General features: G+C 43.5%; 1 protein-coding gene across 5 annotated transcripts in view; it reads left to right on the plus strand.

The window, feature by feature from the left end:
* The window catches only part of LOC116976743 (MAX gene-associated protein-like), a 115,908-nt gene that overhangs the window by 29,389 nt on the left and 66,072 nt on the right, over positions 1-20,447 (plus strand). For 4 of the 5 annotated variants that reach the window (XM_033026632.1, XM_033026633.1, XM_033026634.1 and 1 more), the window contains 7 exons: positions 3,344-3,410; positions 5,779-5,913; positions 6,258-6,404; positions 9,192-9,308; positions 9,903-10,459; positions 13,621-13,939; positions 16,820-17,058. In XM_033026632.1, the coding sequence (XP_032882523.1) occupies positions 3,344-3,410; positions 5,779-5,913; positions 6,258-6,404; positions 9,192-9,308; positions 9,903-10,459; positions 13,621-13,939; positions 16,820-17,058 (1,581 nt within the window). The remainder of the gene's footprint in view (positions 1-3,343; positions 3,411-5,778; positions 5,914-6,257; positions 6,405-9,191; positions 9,309-9,902; positions 10,460-13,620; positions 13,940-16,819; positions 17,059-20,447) is intronic. The other variant, XM_033026635.1, reaches the window with a different exon arrangement.

Raw genomic sequence — 20,447 nt, forward strand, 5'->3', positions numbered from 1 at the left:
GCTGCCATAGCGAGGTTGTAGACAACAACGAACTGCCTTAGGGTCTCCGACTCCGGATTTTCTTGAGGTTTACTCCAGGAGCCTTTTCCATGACTGGATATGGCCACAAGGCAGTGGAGGTTTTAAATCAGAGTTTTCCCTCTCCTGATGGACTGCCTTCCCAGGCTGACGAGGCCCATCTGCGGACAGTAGTCAGTGACAAATCCACACCTTACTCCTGAAGAGTGTTTCTGATCTGTCAGACAGGTGTTTGGGGATTTTTCTTTATTATAGAGAGAATTCTTCTGTCGTCAGCTATGGAGGTCTTCCTCGGCCTGCCAGTCCCTTTGCGATAGTAAGCTGACCAGTGCTCTCTTTCTTCTTAATGATGTTCCAAACAGTTGACTTTAGTAAGCCTAAGGTTTTTGTTGATGCCTCTGTAACAATTGTATTCTTGTTTCTCAGTCTCATAATGGCTTCTTTGACTTTCATTGGCACAACTTTTGGTCCTCATGTTGTTAAACAGCAAAAAAAGGTTCCAAAGGTGATAGAAAGACTGGAGGAAAGACTATGTGCTGAGAGCTCTCTTATACCTGCATTAAGAAGGCAATTAAACACACCTGAGCAATTACAAACACCTGTGAAGCCATGTGTCCCAAACATTATGGTGCCCTGAAATGGGGGGGTCTTTGTATAAACACAGCTGTAATTTCTACATGGTGAAACCAAAATGTATAAAAATGGCCTTTAATAAAATCTGACAATGTGCACTTTAACCACATGTGATTTCTTTTTCTATTGCAAATCTCAAATTGTGGAGTACCGAGGCAAATAAATAAATGATGGGTCTTTGTCCCAAACATTATGGATGTCATTGTATGTATGGAGAGCTCGTTCAATGATTTAGGCAAACTTTTTCATTTTATTGTTCATGCACTGTTTTCAGTTGCTCTGGCACATGGACGTCTGACTATTGAAACCCTGGGTTCTTTTCCTTGGTTCTTGATTCCTGTCCACTTTCATGTCGCAGAGCATCTTTACAATGACATTCAGAAGTGAAATGGAGTGTGCATTTGGTTTGTCAAGATGAGATTCTGGTGTCAGTATAATTCCCATGGTGTTCTTCAGATATGCTGAGTGCATAATGCACAACCTTGCCACAAGGAACACTCAGCCTTTGCCTGAAATCTCCATGAAAAAGAGGAGATAGTTTCAGAAGAGATTTGGCAAAAGCAGAACAGCACGTAGAGGAGGACGCACAATCATCTTCGGCTGCTCCATCAATGACTTTCCTTCCATCATAAGTGGGGATAATCAATCTCCAATACCATTATTAACTTAGTCACTGAAGCAATCTGTACCTGCATACAGCATGTTTAATCAATATTTAAGCAGGCATATGTGTAGAATAATATTCAAGCCACACGAGTACCAGGAAATTACAGTTTTCAACAACAGATTGTCTAGCCACCTATCCTTAATATTCGGTGACATTACTACCATAACGTTCTCAAACTGTAACATCCTAGAGGTTACCGTTGACCGAGAACAGAATTGGACCAGCCGCATTAATACCTTTAGTTGAGAAAGCTGGTCATAGACTGGGCATGCTTCAATGAGCATTGTGCACTTTAACCACATGTGATTTTATTGATGTCCCAAGATCTTTCTACCAAGTACAAGTCTCAAATCAGGAGCACAATGGATTATCTCTACTTGCCTGGATAAGTGCAGCTCCCACAACTTCAGACACCACCCTGTAAAGGACAATGTAGCTCTCTTGATAGGCACCCCATCTATTGCCCTAAGCAGTGATTTCTTCCACCACATGTACATGATGGTTATCGTGCATAGTGTCATTCAAATTTACTGCAGTTACTCATCTGAGCTACTCTGACCGCACCTCCCAAACCAACTGTCTGTACCACTGAGAAATACATAGGCAATACTATCTGGAGTGATGTTCCAACCTTAGGCTCAGCACCTACAATGGCACAAAGTTGAAGAAGTCGCACATAGTGATTAAGTTACAGCCCTCTCCCAATCTCATTCTCACTTTGAGCATCTCAGTGAATGGACATGTTTTGTTTGTAGACATGATGTTGAAAGCCTGTAGCTTGGCATGTTTCATGGTGATTGAGAGACTGAGCTTGTGGCATTCCAGAGCTCTCCATTCATCCCACTGTCCATCTTACATACTCAATAGAAGGGAGGTTGGAGACTTCAGAGAGATTTAGAGTGAGCATATGCTTAAAATTATTTGAAAAGAATTGGAATGTCCTTTCCTCACTTTCAACCAATTATATCACAATTTATTTTAACTTCTGGATATGATTTTAGGAAGTGTTAATTCGGCCAAGGAGGAGAAACAAGAAACTGCAGATGCTGGAATCATGAATAAAACATGAAGTGCTGGAGTAACTCAGTGGGTCAGGCAGCATCTCTGGAGAAAAGGAATAAGCAACGTTTTGGTTCAAACCCTTCTCCAGACTGAGAGTCAGGACAGGGAAACAAGAGATACAGATGGTGATGTAGAGAGATATGGAACAAATGAATGAAAGATATGCAAAACGATGATAAAGGAAACAGGCCATTGGTAGCTGTGTGTTAGGTGAAAACGAGTTACAGTCAGGTTTAAACCAGCATCCGCAGTTCCTTACTACACATGGTTTATCAAGTACTTGGCTCAAGGTCTTGTGCAGAGCAGAAAGGCCTTACACATTAGAGCGAGTATAGACAATGAGACTCAACAAGATGACTTTGAAGCTGGTACAACTTGGGTGGGGAAAGGATGGAGAGAAAGGGAATGCAAGGGTTACTTGAAGTTAGAGAAATCAATTATACCACTGGGTTGTTAGCTGCCCAAGCAAAATATGAGATGCTGTTCCTCCAATTTGTATTTGGCCTCACTCTGACAAAGGAGGCCGCCTACGACAGAAAACTCACTGTGGGAATGGGAAGTGGAATTAAAGTGATTGGCAACCGGGAGATCAGGTGGGCCAGGCGGACTGAGTGATGGTATGCAGCAAAATGATTGCCCAGTCTACATTTGTTAACACTGATGTACAAGAGTCCACACCTTGAACAATGGATACAGCGAATCAAATCAAAATCTCAAAGCAGTCTTCTTTTACTTTGTCCACCTCTTAAGGTCAAAACTTTTCCTGAAGAAGGGTCTCGACCTGAAAAATCACCCATTCCTTCTCTCCAGTGATGCTTCCTGTCCCACTGAGTTACTCCAGTTTTTTGTGTCTATCTTCATCTTAATTTCTATAATTTCTTTAGAAGTTTTCCTAATGTGTACCAACATGTAAGTTCTGATATGTTTGCTGTTCAACTCAGTGCTTGGATTTGTTTTTTGCAGGATGCCCTGCAATCCCACCTGGTTGAACATGTGTCGGAAGAGCCGAGCAATCCCATTCATCCGACAGGTAGTAGCTACACAAAGTTTATTTAGTCTCTGCTGAACCGTAATGCCATCGGCCATACATATCTTAATTTAATGTTTTAGTAACGTCCTTTTTCTTTTTCTTTTTACATTTGAAGAGATCTATCTACATGACAAATTATTACCAAAACCAGATGTAACTGAACAAAACACAATATGGGTTGGTTACAGGGTAATAAATAGTTTTTGAGTTGGGTTAGATCCAACTGGCTCTTCGAGGTTATCTTGGTATTAGCACTGGTTCTGCTCCCGTATTGTCTCCCTAAAGCATATTGCTCCACAGAGTTGTGAAGAGGCCCTGGATTGTCAAGCTGGTGCTTATCACAGGATGGTCAAGTTAATGTACAGGGTGTCTCTGAAGTGGTCCGACCTCTGAATGAAAAGAGTAGATCTTCTGACAATTTCCCATGCAGGGCCACTCAAGGATGATGTGAGGCACAGGCGAATGCAGGCGGCCAGTGGTATCGGCCACAGATGCACCAGGTAGCTGTATCTCCGAGAGTGCCGTCTGCTACAGCGAGTGTTGTTCTTGGTCACTCTGAGCTTTGCATCAGATAGCAGAGCATGCCACTAGCGGTACCACTTGCCCTGATTGCTGAAAAAGTGGCGTGCAAACCCTGGCGGGGGCAACAGTGCCCTCTCAAATACTAGGTATTGCCAAATTTTGATGGCTGGTGCTATGCATTCCAAGGCCAGATAGATGCTTATGGCGAGAGCTAGACTACTGGCACATTGCTAGTGTGACTTCTTATATGAAGACGTTAGGTTGAGTATCAAAACAAATTCACATTGTTCCCTAACTCCTCACATTGTTTATTATTGTCATGCGTACTGAATAAAACCTTTTATTTGTGTGCAATCCAGGCAAATCATATCTACCAAAGAGAAAAATAAAGTTGAGTGCAGGACATAATGTTACAATAACAGATAAAGTGTAGATTAAAAGGGCCACAGCAAGATAGATTGGAGATTCATCCCTAGCATATGAAAGATTTGCTCAAGAATCTAATAATGTCAGGGAAGAAGAGTTCATGAATATGGTGAAAAATGGTTTCAAGCTTTAGTATCTTCTGGCAGAGGGGTGAGGAGAGAATGCCTGTAATGTGACAGGTCCTTGATTATGTTGGCTGCTATCCAGAGGTAGTGTGAAATGGAATTGATGATGGGGAGTTGGAGGGTTGGGGGCAAGGCTGGTTTTGAGTGATGTACTGGGCTGCATTCACAAATCTCTGCAATTTCTTGAGGTCTTGGGGAGGGCAGGTGGCATACCAATCTGTGATGCATCCATATTGGATGCTTTCTATAGTGCATCTGTAGAAGTTGGTAAGAGTTATTGAAGACATGCCAAATTTCCTTGGCCTTCTGAGAAAGCGGAGGGTTTGGTCTGCTTTCTTGGCATTAGCATCAAAGTGATTGGATAAATTTACGATATATGCACCTATGAACTTGAAGCTCACGACCATCTTTACTTCAGCACCCTTGATACATACTCGAGCATGTTTTGCAGCCCGCATCCTGAAGTCAGTGACTACCTTTTTCATTTTGCTTGTGTTGAGGCAGAGGATGTTTATCTTAGCCCCATGTTATTAAGTTCTGTACCTCCTTCTTGTACTCCATCTCATGGTTTGTTGGAGATCCAGCCACTACAATGATGTCATGTGCAAACGTGTAAATGGAGTCAGAGCAAAATTTTGTCACAGAGTTGCGACTCTATATGGCCTCAACTGCAACCCCACCACCCTCCGTGTTTTAAAAATAAATTGCCCCGTGTATTATCTTTGCACTATGCCCCTCTCACAAAGCTATGCCCTCTAGTATCCTGGTTAAAATGTTTCTGACTGTCTACTCTATCTAAGCCTCTAATATAATCTTGTCTTCCTGCAACCTGTGGTATTCCAGAGAAACAATTCAAGTACGTCCAACCTCTCCTTATAGCTAATACTCCCTAATCCGGTGATCATTCTGGTAAATCCCCTCTGCAAGCCTCCACACTCCTTCCTGTAAAGGGGCGACCAGATCTGCATGCAATACTCCAAATGCGGCCTAACCAAAGTCTTATAAAGCTGCATCATGACTTCCTGACTTTTGTACTCATTGCCCCAACCAATGAAAGCAACCATATCATATGTGTTTTTACACTCCACTTGCATTGCCACTTTCAGGAGAGTTGTGGATTTGGATCCCAAAATCCCTCTGTGCATTAATGTTGTTCAGGGTCATGCCATTAATTGCACATTTTCCCCATACATTTTACCTCCCAAAGTTCAATACCTCGCAACTGTTTTTAGATTTTCTTTTTCCCCATCTATAATCATCATGCATATTGTGTTATGTACTTTTCATTTTTTTAGCAGATCCTCAAGAAAGTGAAGAGGAGAAAATTGAACGGCTGGAAGAGCAGCTGCTTGAGGACCTTAGTCATTTAGACCCCAGAGTTATTATGCACCCATTGCTGGAAAGAGGTGAATGTTTGACATTGAATGGAGGTTTGTTCTAATGTACCAGTTCAAGAGTCAAGGATATTTTATTGTACTATATCCCAGATAGATCAATGAAATTCTTACTTGCAGCAGCATGACAGAATATGTAAACATCGTACTCTAAACAATATAATAAACGAGAGATTAAAAGTTCAGTGTATGTATGATATTTTTAAAGATTTAAAATTTAAAAAAAAAAGATTTTAATAACATTTGAAAGATGCATTAAAGTAGTATGAATTTCATGCTAGTTTTCCAGTTGTTGCAATATATGTGAAGGATGTGAACCATAACCTAGTTGAAGCTATCATTAATAAACCTTTTAATAACTGCATGTATTCTCCCTACAGCTGGTGTTAAGCCAAATTCCTTGATGTCAACAGGCAACCTGAAACGCTTAGGAGTGGTGATATCACCTTCATCGGCTTCGATTGTTAGACCTGCTAAAAGAGACATCTTAGATCTTTCTCCAATCAAACAAGTCCAAGAACCTTTAGGTGAGAAAAGAACACTTCAGTGGAAAACTCACTCATTCATCTGAGCTATTAACGAAAAATGTATTACCATGGATTATGTGACCCATGATTTAAAAAAAAAAAACCCCATCTAAATCAGTATTTTTGTTCGATATTTCCAAAATATGGCTATAAAAATTAAGCTTGCACATCTTCTGAAGATCACAGTTCCAATTTAGAGATGAGTTTGAAAACAGTCCTTGTTTCTAAGGCTAAAACATTGATTAGGTGACAACAGTTATAGAATAGATATGAGAAGTTAAAGAATAACCACATTTTTGCTAGTTAATGTGGATCTTTACATTTTTGTGACAAATGATAACAGTAATTTTGAAAATGTTGACTACAAGAAATACTAAAAGTAAATAGTGGGTTAGGGCTGGGAGATGATCATGCAGTAAAAGAGAGAGGGGTGGGTGTTATGTGATTAAATAATTCAGTGTTCATAGAATTAGATTGTAAGATACCCTAGGACATGCTGTTTTTCCAGTTTTCATGCATGCCTCAATCTAGCAATGGAGGTGACGAATGACAGAAAAACCATAATGGGAAGGGAAGTTAAAATGGGTGGTAACTGGGAACTCTAGTCGGCCTTGGCAGACTGAATGTGAGTGTTAAAATGATCACCTTGTCTACGCTTGGTCTTGCCAATATGAAGGAGGCCACATTGAGAGCACAGAATGCTGTAGACAAGATGGGAAGAGATGCATGCACTCACCAGGAAGGGCTGCTGGGCTCCCTGCATGGGAATAAAAGGGGAGGTGTAGGGACAGGTGTCAGGTCTCTTGTAGTTGCATGAATGCATTGGGAGGGACATGATTTTTGTCTCTTTTTCACCTTTACCCTTTGTTACCTCCTCCCATCAAATGGCCAAATACCCATCTTGCTTTTCCAGCTTTCTTCTTCCCCACCCCCTCCCCCCTCCCCCACTCAGTCTGAAGAAGGGTCTGTCCATTCCATCCACAGATGCTGCCTGACTCACCAAGTTCCTCGAGCACATTGTTATTTGTTCAGAAAATCATAGTGCCTGATCTATTCCATACTGAGGCATTCTTCAATATTTACCAATACCAGGTTGTGCATCAACCTCTGGGCTATCTATAAGCTGTTTAAACTAACTTTAAATGGAGTCCATTGCAGTCATGTTTTTAAATCCCTTTCAATATGTTAAGCTAATTAACAGTCCAGTTGGAACTGACTGGAAACTGAAATTATAAAATTAGCTGGCAGTGCAAAGTTCATATCCTCCCTATATTTCAGTCCCCTTGTTCGGGATAATTGTTCATCAGCCATCTTATATACTTTTTCGAAAGCTGGTTAATTTATATTTATAGAAATATTGAACTGATGCAAGGAAACTTGGAGTGGTGAAACTTGTAATTGGTTGTTTTCTGAGTTGAGTTGTAGACTGACAAGGGAGGATCTTCTACACAAGTTGTTTAAATATTTTGAAGTGTTCATAAATTATGGTTCAGATTTTCTCCAGCAGAGTTCACTGGCTTATCTAAATCAACAAGAATAAATGCTCTTCAATCTGGTTGTTCCTTTACTTTGCCTTCCTTTCAGTTCCCTTTTGTTCTCTATTCTAGCCAAGATACAACATTTTACTGCAGATTTAGCTGAAAAACTAGCATTCTCGGTCCAGTGATTCACAGTTACTCTTTATTTTGCTTGCCTTGCTCAGATAAAGGAGTGCAAAATAATTCTTGAAAGGAGTGCAAAATAATTGTCTATCTACATTTACAGACTGAATATGCTTCTAAGGGAATTGCTTGGCCCTAACAGCAATAGTTTCAAACCAGTTTTTTTTAAATAACTGATAAATATATCAGCAATGATGTTTATTTTGAAACTTTTTTATGTCAATAGACAATAGGTACAGGAGTAGGCCATTCGACCCTTCGAGCCAGCACCGCCATTCAATGTGATCATGGCTGATCATCGACAATCAATTCCTGCCTTCTCCCCGTATCATCTGACTCTGCTATCTTTAAGAGCCCTATCTAGCTCTCCCTTGAAAGTATCCAGAGAACTGGCCTTCACCGCCCTCTGAGGCAGAGAATTCCACAGACTCACAACCCTCTGTGAAAAAGTGTTTCCTCATCTCTGTTCTAAATGGCTTACCCCTTATTCTTAAGCAGTGGCCCCTGGTTCTGGACTCCCCCAACATCAGGAACATGTTTCCAGCCTCTAGCGTGTCCAAACCCTTAATAATCTTATATGTTTCAATAAGATCCCCTCTCATCCTTCTAAACTCCAGAGTATACAAGCCCAGCCGCTCCATTCTCTCAGCATATGACTGTCCCGCCATTCCGGGAATTAACCTTGTAAACCTACGCTTCACTCCCTCAATAGCAATAATGTCCTTCCTCAAATTAGGGGACCAAAACTGCACAAATTACTCCAGGTGTGGTCTCACGAGGGCCCTATACAACATCAGAAAGTCCTCTTTGCTGCTACACTCAACTCCTCTTGTTATGAAGGCCAACATGCCATTCGCATTCTTCACTGCCCGCTGTACCTGCATTTGTGTTTAAGAAGGAACTGCAGATGTTGGAAAATCGAAGGTAGTCTGAAGAAGGGTTTCGGCCCGAAACGTTGCCTATTTCCTGCGCTCCATAGATGCTGCCGCACCCGCTGTACCTGCACGCTTACTTTCATTATGGCGTTGATGTTGATGCACTCTCACGATTTGAAAATGTTCTGCAATAACAATATAAGTAAAGGTGGTCTTTAAATGTTTAAAAATAATATTTGAATATTCCACAGAAGAAGTTTCCTTTGTTTCAAGAACAGGAAAAACAAATGATTTCACAAAATTGAAGGGTTGGAAGCAAAAACTTGGACAACATTCAGGATCTTCTACTTCCAAGCAGACCGAAACAAGTAAGTTTAAAAATAGGTGCATTCCAGTGACATTGTATCGTTGAGTAAAGTTTCAATTCTTAACCCAGTGGGGCAGGTCACCCAATCCCAAGGACTGATTTTTTGTTTCTGTTGGTGCATCGAGGCAACAAATTTGAAAACTATCATTGTATACCTCTCAATTCTGCTTTTGAGGGACTTCAGATACTGACTACCCTGTCCTTTTCGACCCTCACCTCTCCACCCCTCTTCCTCCATGTCAATCTGATAGGGGGGGGAAAAGGAATTGCTCAGTTTACTTATTGGCCCTTAGTCTCTTGTTGGGTTGTGTTGATGCATCCTTCGAGCTCAGAACTTGCATATATATATGATAACATGAAGAACCTAATTTATATTTTAATTCGTACTGTTTGTCTTCATCCAAAGGCAAAGCTTTCCCAGAGCTAATTTGCCGAGTGTAGCATTAAGCATGTTAGCAAATTGCACACTTGCCAAAAAATAGTTCTAAAGAGGTGAGGGAACTGAGTTTGAATGGTATACTTCAGTTGATGATAATTTGTTTGGATGGTGCACTAAAAAAAGAATGGATGAATATTGCTTTGTGATCTGTTCCAGGTGCAAGACCAGAGTACTCCTTAAAAAATAGTTCTGTTTTCTCAAGTGACAAATTGGATGAATACCTGGAAAATGAAGAGAAAATTATTGAACAGCGTGCTGCTCTGTGCGTGAACAAAACATCAAAAGTTGTATATCAAATGCCAACCAAAAGTTCGAGTTACGTCCGCACGTTGGATAGTGTATTAAAATCCCGGTCATCCCAAGATGACTGTATAGGGTCCCGCACAACCAATCGAACTTCGGTTTCTCCGCAACCCATTTCTGTTGGCTCTGTTTCCAAAAACACCAAGCAGATTGAGATGACATTGGGACCTGTCCCGGATAGCAAAGAGCAGAAGTCTGCAAACAATGCAAAGGCGCCCTCGACACCAGTCAAATCAGCAGCTAAAACCAGTTTGCGGCCGTCCTTTGCACCCATGAGACCTCCTGGGTTATCCAAAAAGCAGATGAAGTTAATGAATCTGGAGAATAGTGCCCGCTGGGTTGGGAAACCAAGGACTTACATCACAGAGGAGCGAGCAGAAGCATCCCTTGTTACTCTGCTAACAGCACAGGTACTGGTTTTGTATTACATTGAACATAGCTGAGGAAAGTTTTTTTTTACTAAAGCACTTGAAGGATGCAAACCTCAAGGAAAGTGACTAGATCAATTCAGAATTGTAATACAACTGTTTGTTCACGATAGATCAGTTTATATGGCCTTGGGACACAAAGAGAAAATATTTTAACTGAGTTTTAAAACAATATTAATATGAACATGACATGGGAGAGAGAGAAAGAGCAAGCCATACATCTCATGAGTCAGTTTTTCCATTCAGCAACCTAGTATCTGATCTATTTTTTGGCACCTACTCCAAATTTCCTGTTTGATTATCATAATCTTTATTTTCTCCATAGTTTAAAAATCCATCTCGGCCTTAAATGAGTTTAATAATGCTCATCCATGCCCCTTTCAAGTATAGAAATGCAACCATGTATGGACAGAACTTCATTTTCTCAGCATAAGTAACATTTTATTCATCTTGCAGAATCTATCTTCTGTAAATCCTAAACTAAAAATTATTGAATTTGCATTTATCAATCCATTTTGTTACACCCAGAAAGAAGTATTGTAAATTTGTCAAGAACTTCCCCCCATCATAAAACCATGTATGACAGCTTTATACTATTACAAATACCTCTTCAATAATGTATTCCACCATTTTCCCATTAAGTTTTATATTTCCCTGTTTTCAATGTTTCAAGGTCAGTTTATTGTCACATGTACCAGCTAAGGAACAGTGAAATTTGAGTTACCATACAGCCATAGTAACTGAAAAGCACAAGACGCACAACCACATAAAAGTTAACATAAACATCCATCACAGTGGATTCCACATTCCTCACTGTGATGGAAGACAATAAAGTTCAATCTTCTCTTTATTCTCCCGCGGTCGGGGCAGTCAAACCATCTGCAGTTGGGGTGATCAAAGCCCCAGCAGCCGACGATCGGAGCCCCCGTCGGGGTGATCGAAACTGCCTTGTTGGGATGGTTGAAACTCTCTCCACGGCATGGAGCTTCTGAGTCGGCCTCTTCTTCCCAGAGATCGCGAGCTTCACCATGTTAAAGTCCGCAGGCCCCGCGGTTGGAGCTTAGATCCCCGACAAATGCTCCGCGATGTTAAAGTCCCGCAGACTCCTGCGGCTTGGAGCGCTTGTCGGTCTGCAGGAAAGGCAGCCAACTCCACGATGTTAGGCCACAGTGAGGACGGAGATACGATACAGAAAATACTTGCGTCTCCGTCGAGGTAAGAGATTGAAAAAAAGTTTCCCCCCACCCCCACACATAAAACAAACCAAGGAACATTAAAACATACTTTTAACACATACTAAAAAATAACAAAACACGAAGAAAGGACAGACAGACTGTTGGCGAGGCAGCCAATGGCGGTGGCGCCACCCTGGTGTTGATCTCCCTTTTGGGAGTGCCATTACATCTGGTGTTCTATCCTTCAGATATCGTCAAATCCAGGATATGTTGATAGAATGTGGCCACAAAGGCAGTGCAAATAATCTAAGTCGCCAGGATGCAGGCCACTTCGAGCCAGCACCACCATTTAATGTGATTATGGTTTATCCAAAATCAGTACCCTTTCCTGCTTGTTCCCCATATCCCTTGATTCCATTAGCCCCAAAGAGCTCTAACTGTCTCTTGCAGCAAATCCTCACTGCCTCCAAAGGTGTGGCCTGAGCAAAAATTCCCTCTTAGCTAAATATTAAGAGGACAAGAGTTTTCAATCAGTTTTGCAGGCCCTATTCTATGGCAATTATCTTCATCCCCTGGCATGTGAATTACCAGAGGCAGATCCAGACCATTTGCAACCTGAAATTTTGTTTGATGATAAGTTTATCTTCCAGCTTGGTTAATCTAAATTTGCTGTTTCGATCTCTGCACCAATGTCAGTTTCACGGTAAGTATTTTGATAAAATACCCATGCCTTATACCCATTCCTTATATATTTCAGAATTTTAACTATTCCAATGCATCCTTGGCCAGCTTCCCAAGTGTTACCCTCAGTCAACATGAAAGCATCCAAAGTTGTGTTGCTGATGTCCTAACTCCCATCGACTAGTTGCTTTTTGATATTTTTTTAATTCCGTTTTTCAAATTCATCTATGACCTACGGGATAACTTCACCTTTACAATTCTGGCTCTGTTACATCCCTAATTTTTATTGGCTTTTACTGCCTATGCTTTAAACTCTAGGATTACCTCCCAAAATCTCTCCATCGCTTTACAGTTCTGGTCTTTCAACCAGTCCTTAAGTCCTCTCTATATGATTACGCTTTTTGTCGTCTTAACAGCGGCTCTTCAATGATCTGGTGTTGAAAAAGTTCACTTAAAAAGATAGACAAAGTACAAATTCTTAAGACCATACAAAGCTTTAATTTAACGTCTGACGGGTGTGGACCTAGAGACCCAGAGGCAACAATTTCACGTCTGAATCTCCAGCAGCACACACAAAGAAATACCAGCAAACCCGAGTTTATATACGTACAGAAATAAAACCAATTGCATGATGTGATGTACAAAAACCATCAGCCACCTCCAAATATGTCCAAAAGTTGTTTTTCACTCTTTGCCAAAAGCCAGTCATCCCAATGGCATCCTCTGGGCCCCTTCTTATCTGATTAACCTCTTCAACTTACATTAAAAAAAACTTGTAAGAGAGCTGTGAACTATTCAACTTAAGTTTAAAAAAAAAACCCTTGTCATGATGGGAGTTGTCGAAATCCCATCATGCATTACAATTGGCTCTTTACAACAGGAAAGCTTAAATATGACAACAATTAATTAATAACTCAGTGTCGTTCATTGATGCTCCTGAGAACCATACCTCCTTGGGATTTCAAATACTATGACTATTGTGTCCACTGCTACTGATGGATTTATGCACTTTCATTGAAATGCAGCTTCTTGCACAATTCTCCAGCCAGGGGACAGTTGTGGTTGCCCGAGCAGGAGAGAGCAATTCAACAAGAAATTCCACACCTTTTTCTGAAATTATTTTTATATAAGAACAGAAAAGGAAGAGGCTCTAAAGCGGATAGGTTTCAGAAAGTTGTACTGACATTATTTCCTATAAAATTCATTTCATGCTCATCTGACCTAATAAATCGTAATTTATTATTGCATTTTGTATTAATAAAGATTTATTTTGTCACAATCTCCTAGGGATCACTATCGACAAAGAAACATAAAGTGATACCTAGGCAGGCGCCACTCTGTAAGAATGAATTCTGTCGATTGGGCTGTATTTGTTCCAGTCTCTCACACGTCAAACAGCCGCCCAAACATTGTCGAAAGCCAGAATGTATGTTCAGCTGTAAATGTCCTAAGCGGAAAGTGTTTGTGCTGAAGTCATTTTCAAAGCGTAGGAAGCAGCTGACTAAATCTCTCAGGGACGATTTAATATTCTACGATGCTTTGGCAGACGATGAGGACTGGAAACCAAAAGCCAAAAAGAAGAAAAGGAAGAAGGTGGTTGAATATGGTTAGTACCTAGTCGCTTGAGGCGTACGGCCGCGCGGGGCCGGTCCCAATTCGAACCGCGGAGGCGCATGGTCCCGACATCATACTCACCAATCAGCTGGGCGGGAGGCGGGCCGACTGAATTTGGACGTCGCACGGCGTCGACCGGTGACGTCATCACGCCACGCGCTAGGCGTACGACGTCAAGACGCTGCGTATGCCCTCAACGCGCCTGTGGGCCGACAGGCCGTTGGCGTGCGGGTGTTTCGGACAGTGCAAGATTTTTGGAGCCCCGCGTGATGTCGGGACCAGCCCCGCAAGGCCGTTCCCCCCTCCCTGCTCCCCCCCCTCCCTGTTCCCCCCGCCACTATTTCCCCCCCCTCCCTGTCCCCCCCCCCTTCCCCCTTTCCCCCCCCCTCCCTTTCCCCCCCCTCCCTGTTCCCCCCCCCTCCCTGTTCCCCCCCCTCCCTGTTCCCCCCCCCTCCCTGTTCCCCCCCCTCCCTGTTCCCCCCCCTCCCTGTTCCCCCCCCTCCCTGTTCCCCCCCCCTCCTGTCTCCCCCCCCCTCCCTGCTCCCCCCCTTCCTGCTTCACCCCCCCTCCCTGCTCCACCCCCCCTCCCTGTCCTCCACCCCCCCTCCCTGTCCTCCACCCCCCCTCCCTGTCCTCCACCCCCCCCCCTCCCTGTCCTCCACCCCCCCCTCCCTGTCCCCCCCCCCTCCCTGTTCCCCCCCCCCTCCCTGTTCCCCCCCCCTCCCTGTTCCCCCCCCCCTCCCCCCCCCCCCTCCCTGTCCCCCCCCCCTCCCTGCCCCCCCCTCCCTGTCCCCCCCCTCCCTGCCCCCCCCCCCTCCCTGTCCCCCCCCCTCCCTGCCCCCCCCTCACTGTCTCCCCCCCTCCCTGTCCCCCCCCCTCCCTGTCCCCCCCCCTCCCTCCCTGTCCCCCCCCCCTCCCTCCCTGTCCTCCCTGTTCCCCCCCTCCCTGGTTCCCCCCCCCCTCCCTGGTTCCCCCCCCCTCCTGGTTCCCCCCCCCCTCCTGGTTCCCCCCCCCCCCCTCCTGGTCCCCCCCCCCTCCTGGTCCCCCCCCCCTCCTGGTCCCCCCCCCCTCCTGGTCCCCCCCCCTTCCTGTCCCCCCCCTCCTGGTCCCCCCCCTTCCTGTCCCCCCCCTTCCTGTCCCCCCCTTCCTGTCCCCCCTTCCTGTCCCCCCCCTCCCTGTCCCCCCCCTCCCTGTCCCCCCCCTCCCTGTCCCCCCCCTCCCTGTCCTCCCCCACCCTGTCCTCCCCCTCCCTGTCCCCCCTCCTCCCTGTCCCCCCCTCCCTGCCCCCCCCCCCCCCTCCCTGTCCCCCCCCCCTCCCTGTCCCCCCCTCCCTGTCCCCCTCTCCCCCCCTCTCCCTCTCTCTCCCCCTCCCCCCCTTCTCTCTCTGCCCTCACTCTCTACCCCCTACCCCCCCTCCCTCTCTAGACGCGCTTGCGAGTTGGGGGCTATGCGTCAGTAGATAGGCCGATTATGGGATAAAAGGAGCAAATTAATAATATTAATATATCAACGGGTGTGCGGGGGGGTAGTTAGTGTGTGTGGGGGGAGTGGTTAATGTGTGTGACACCGCATACCTCCCCCCCCCCCCCCCTCAACCGCACATTGGGGGAACAGACTCAACGGGTCTGCACTTGGTCTAGTGATATTTAAAATTGTAGATCATTTTATACTTTTAAGAACTGCACATTCCAAAATTTATTAAAATCTGACAATGTGCACTTTAACCACAAGTGATTTTTTTTCCTATTACAAATCTAAAATTGTAGAGTACAGAGGCAAATAAATAAATGATGGGTCTTTGTCCCAAACATTATGGACGGCACTGTAGTTTGAAGCATTAGCCTCAATCTTTCAATTGAGTCAGTCAACAAAGTTTCAAGTGGCTGCATCCTGAGGATAGGCTAATAATTATTTTATCAATCAAAATTCCAGGTATCCTGGAAATTTACAGAATGGGCTTGAGGTCTGCCCCTGTATAGGTACAAAGAATAAGTGGTCCATGAAAATTAAAAAAAACTTATTGCTGCAAATCGGAACTAAAAACAGAAACCATTGGAAAAGCTCAGCAGATCAGGCAGCATCTGTGGAATAAGAAATGGGGGTAGTAGGTTGAGGACTGCATGAAAGAATGTTGAACCAGATTTGGCTTGTGGCCAATACTCATGTACCACAGAATTTTTATGTCACAGGATTGTTGAAGACTGCATAATTAGAGTCGTAGTACTTCTGATGAATTGCTAAATCACTGACTCGACAGTCCTTTCTTGTGATGCTTAAGAAAATAGATTTTAAGAAAAACAGATTATTTTCAGTGCTTTGATAGAGACAGAATATATAGTTGTTCCTCTTTACCTTTATTACTGAAGTGCAATGTAGTGTATGTAACAGCTTTAATTGTAGATCGGCGCAAAATTATGAAGAATTTTACATTCCTAATGCTGACTGGGCATTTGAAATATGTAATAGGTTCAGTTTCATTTGTAAAATTAAAATAGATGTGAAATGAAGACCATCAGAAAACTGTATGGCAAATCGATAATGAAACAAAATTGTATCGGAAGATTAGAAATTTATAAATGCTAGCATTTTGGATATTTTTAAGGGGTGAAACAATAGGCAGTCAGGACTAATGTAAAATATTACTCATATTTGTTGTAATATCTATTATTGGTTTCATATCCTTTTTCTGGTAGGATGGAGATTAGTACTGTTAATAATTATGCCTTTAGATCCTCGGATCCCTATTGCATTAAGACAAGGAGAAACCATACCAAATGTTTGTGCAGCCAACTCATTATTAATAAACGACCAGTGTGCACACTGAAAGGGTAAAAGATAACCTTCCTCCATTTTTTTTTCCTCAACCCTGCAGCAGTTCCTGAGCCAGAACAACCTGTGCGCTCATATCCTCTGTGGGTTCGTGAGGAGGGGGAGGTGGACCCTGAGCCAGTTTACATCGCACCTCACTTCGAATCCTATCATGCTAATAGAAGCCCCTCTTTGTCTGAATCACAATCTCCACTTAGTCCAAAAGAGTCTGGATCCACTGATGTGCAAACAGGACAATCGACTCCTGTAAGTTCACCAAAGCTCTCTGAGGTACCCTCTGAGGTAAGAAGCAAATTATATTAAATATCTCCATGATATGTGACTCAGAATTAACATTATTCAGAATATGTTTTGTTGTTTTTACATAACATGGCCAACACTTGCCAATATTTGAGCCACTGGTAAAGCTGCTGCCTTGCTGCCAGAGACCCAAGTTTGATCCTGACCTAGGGTGTATTTGTGTAGAATTTGAACGTTCTCCCTGTGACCGCATGGGTTTCCTCCGTGTTCTATACATGGGATTTGGAAGCTTAGATCACCACAAATTTATGGAAGCAGACTGGACAATAATGTGATGAGATATAGTCATGGTTCAAGTTCAAGTGAGTTTATTGTCATGTGTCCCTGTATAGGACAATGAAATTATTGCGCTAACATTGGCATGGATGACGTTTTGAGATGTTTTGTTGACAAGTGAATTAAGACAGTTGGTGAAAGATGAGATTGAGGCAGAAGTAGGTGTTCATGGTACTGGCTTGGATTTTGTAGCTGAGCATTCATCTGGAGACCATGTTTAATTCCAAGGTGCTGAGAATAGTGTGCTGGGTTTTATATGGGATCAAGGTAGACAACTAAATTTTGGGGATTGAAATGCATACGTTATTAGACTCAGGGAATCTGAATGGATTATGGAATGGGTGAAAGGGAAAAAAAGGCAGCAGGTGGCTAATTGTAGAGTTGCAGGGAAACCATTTTCCCAGGGACTTATTGCCTCGAAGCAGTCTTCCTGTATTTTTATTTTGATAAAGCGGATACAGTAGCTTAAGTGTTTGCACGCATAAGAAACGCCGACAAGCAAACTGGAAAAAAACATATGATATGAACAAAATATACCCTTATCTTTGTGGATCAGGAGCATTTAAAAAAAAAAGTTAATTTCCATTCAATCCCTGGGTTGTCCGCCAACAACTTGTCATATGGCAGGCAGTATGGTGAAGGAAGTTCTCTTGTGGACATGGTAAACTTCCTGAAGCCAAAGTAATCTTGAGGACTGACCTTGTCGTTACTGTGAGTATAGTTATTAAATAATGATATTTTGGTTCATTATTGAATTGATAATTAGGGTTGTTTAATCAGGCAGTATTAACTAAATTAGTTTACGCAGAATGTATGTAGTAACACCCCTAGATGTAAGGAATCTTTGAAGTGTCATTCCACCCCATGTCTTGACATGTCAGTGTGAGTTTGTGATGCTTTTATTTTGGTACTTCATTGGATTTTATATGTAACATTTTTTCTCGCTTCACAGGAATATTTTAATCTTCCCTTTTAGTTTTGCTGCCATTATTTAATTTATTAACAGAAGATTTAGGCTGTTCGTGAATCTTGGTCAATAATTTGTTCAAGTACAGGGCTCTCACTAAACTTTTTTTCCCTGTTGCCAGCCGGGAAACCTCGGCAGCTTTTTAGGTTGCCAAATGACAATTTAGGTTGTCATTTAAGACGGCTTGCATGACGCGTGCGATAATTTGAAGGACGAAGTGCGTAGTTACCAGTCGGAATTATGGTCAATGAAGCATTCACATATTATTTCTGCTTCAAATAAAGTTGCAAACTAAACATATTCACCAATCAAGACATGTGTATATACCACAATGACTTGCAGCAAAATTACAATACAGTATCTCATCTCTTTTTACACGTTGCAATGGATGCAATTCCTATTATCTCGTTCCACTTCCAAACAAAATTCTGGTTGGTTTATTCAGTGCATGATCAACCTCGGTGAGACCAAGCGCAGGCTTGGCGATCGCTTCACACAACACCTCCACTCAGTTTGTAATAACCAACCTGATCTCCCGGTGGCTCAGCACTTCAATTCCCCCTCCCATTCCGAATCCGACCTTTCTGTCCTGGGCCTCCTCCATGGCCAGAGTGAGGCCCACCGCAAATTGGAGGAACAGCACCTAATGTTTTGCTTGGGTAGTTTACACCCCAGCGGTATGAACATTGGCTTCTCCAATTTCAGGTAGTCCTTGCTTTCTCCCTCCTTCCCCTCCCATTCCCAGCTCTCCCACAGCCTGCTGTCTCCGCATCTTCCTTATTCCCGCCCCCCACCCCTCCCGACATCAGTCTGAAGAAGGATCTCGACCCGAAACGTCGCCTATTCCTTCGCTCCATAGATGCTGCCTCACCCGCTGATTTTCTCCAGCCTTGCCTATCAACGGGATCCCACCACTGGCCACATCTTCCCATCTCCTCCCCTGTCGGCTTATTGCAGAGACCGCTCCCTCCGTAACTCCTTGGTCAATTTGTCCTTTCCCACCCAAACCACCCTCTCTCCTGGCACTTTCCCTTGCAACTGCAGGAAATGCTCCACTTGTCGCTTTACCTCCCCCTTGACTCCATTCAAGGACACAAGCAGCTCCTGCACCTCCTCCAACCTCATCTATTGCATCCGCTGCTCTAGGTGTCAGATGCCCTACATCGGTGAAACCAAACGTAGGCTTGGCCATCGCTTCGCCCAATATCTCCGCTCTGTTCGCAGTAACCAACCTGATCTCCCGGTGGCTCAGCACTTCAACTCCCCCTCCCATTCCAAATCCAACCATTCTGTCCTGGGCCTCCTCCATGGCCAGAGTGAGACCACCGTAAATTGGAGGAGCAACACCTCATATTTCGCTTGGGCAGTTTACACCCCAGCGATATGAACATTGACCTCCAATTTCAGGTAGTCCCTGCTTTCTCCTCCGCTTCCCAAGTCTCCCTCAACCCACTGTCTCCGCCTCTTCCTTTCTTCATCCCACCCCGCACCCTCACTTCAGTCTGAAGAAGGGTCTCGACCCAAAACGTCGCCTATTTTCTTCGCTCCATAGATGCTGCCTCACCTGCTGAGTTTCTCCAGCATTTTTGACTACCCATTCACACCAGTTCTGTTATCCCACTTTCCTCACCCACTCTCTAGACATTAGGGGCTATTTTACAGAGACAATTTAACCTACAAAGCCAATGCGTCTTTGGGATGTGGGAGGAAACCCACACGCTTGCAGGGAGAATGTGCAAATTCAACACAGATAGTGCCTGAGAATAGGATCGAACACAGATCTCTGGCGTGTAAGGCAGCAAGTCCACCAGCTGTGCCACTATATTTTATTTTCCAACACACAAAAAATTATACGTTGATAGCTATGGTTTCTAAAAAAAAAAGAAACTATCCATTTTGAGTCTTAAATCTCTAAGTGACGCTATGTCCCCCTTTACAGCTACTGTATGTTTTAATTCAGTTCAAGACTACGGGGCAGTCCATTGGCCATAAAGTTGCTGCCTAAAATTGCCAGAGACCCGGAATTGATCCTGAATATGTATGCTGTCTGTATGGAGTTTTGTTTTCTCGTTTATAACATTGTTTACAGAGTACTATGTATACATATTCTGTTGTGCTGCTCCAAGTA

The sequence above is a fragment of the Amblyraja radiata genome, chromosome 9, assembly GCF_010909765.2.
Source record: "Amblyraja radiata isolate CabotCenter1 chromosome 9, sAmbRad1.1.pri, whole genome shotgun sequence".
Classification (NCBI taxonomy): Eukaryota; Metazoa; Chordata; class Chondrichthyes; order Rajiformes; family Rajidae; genus Amblyraja; species Amblyraja radiata.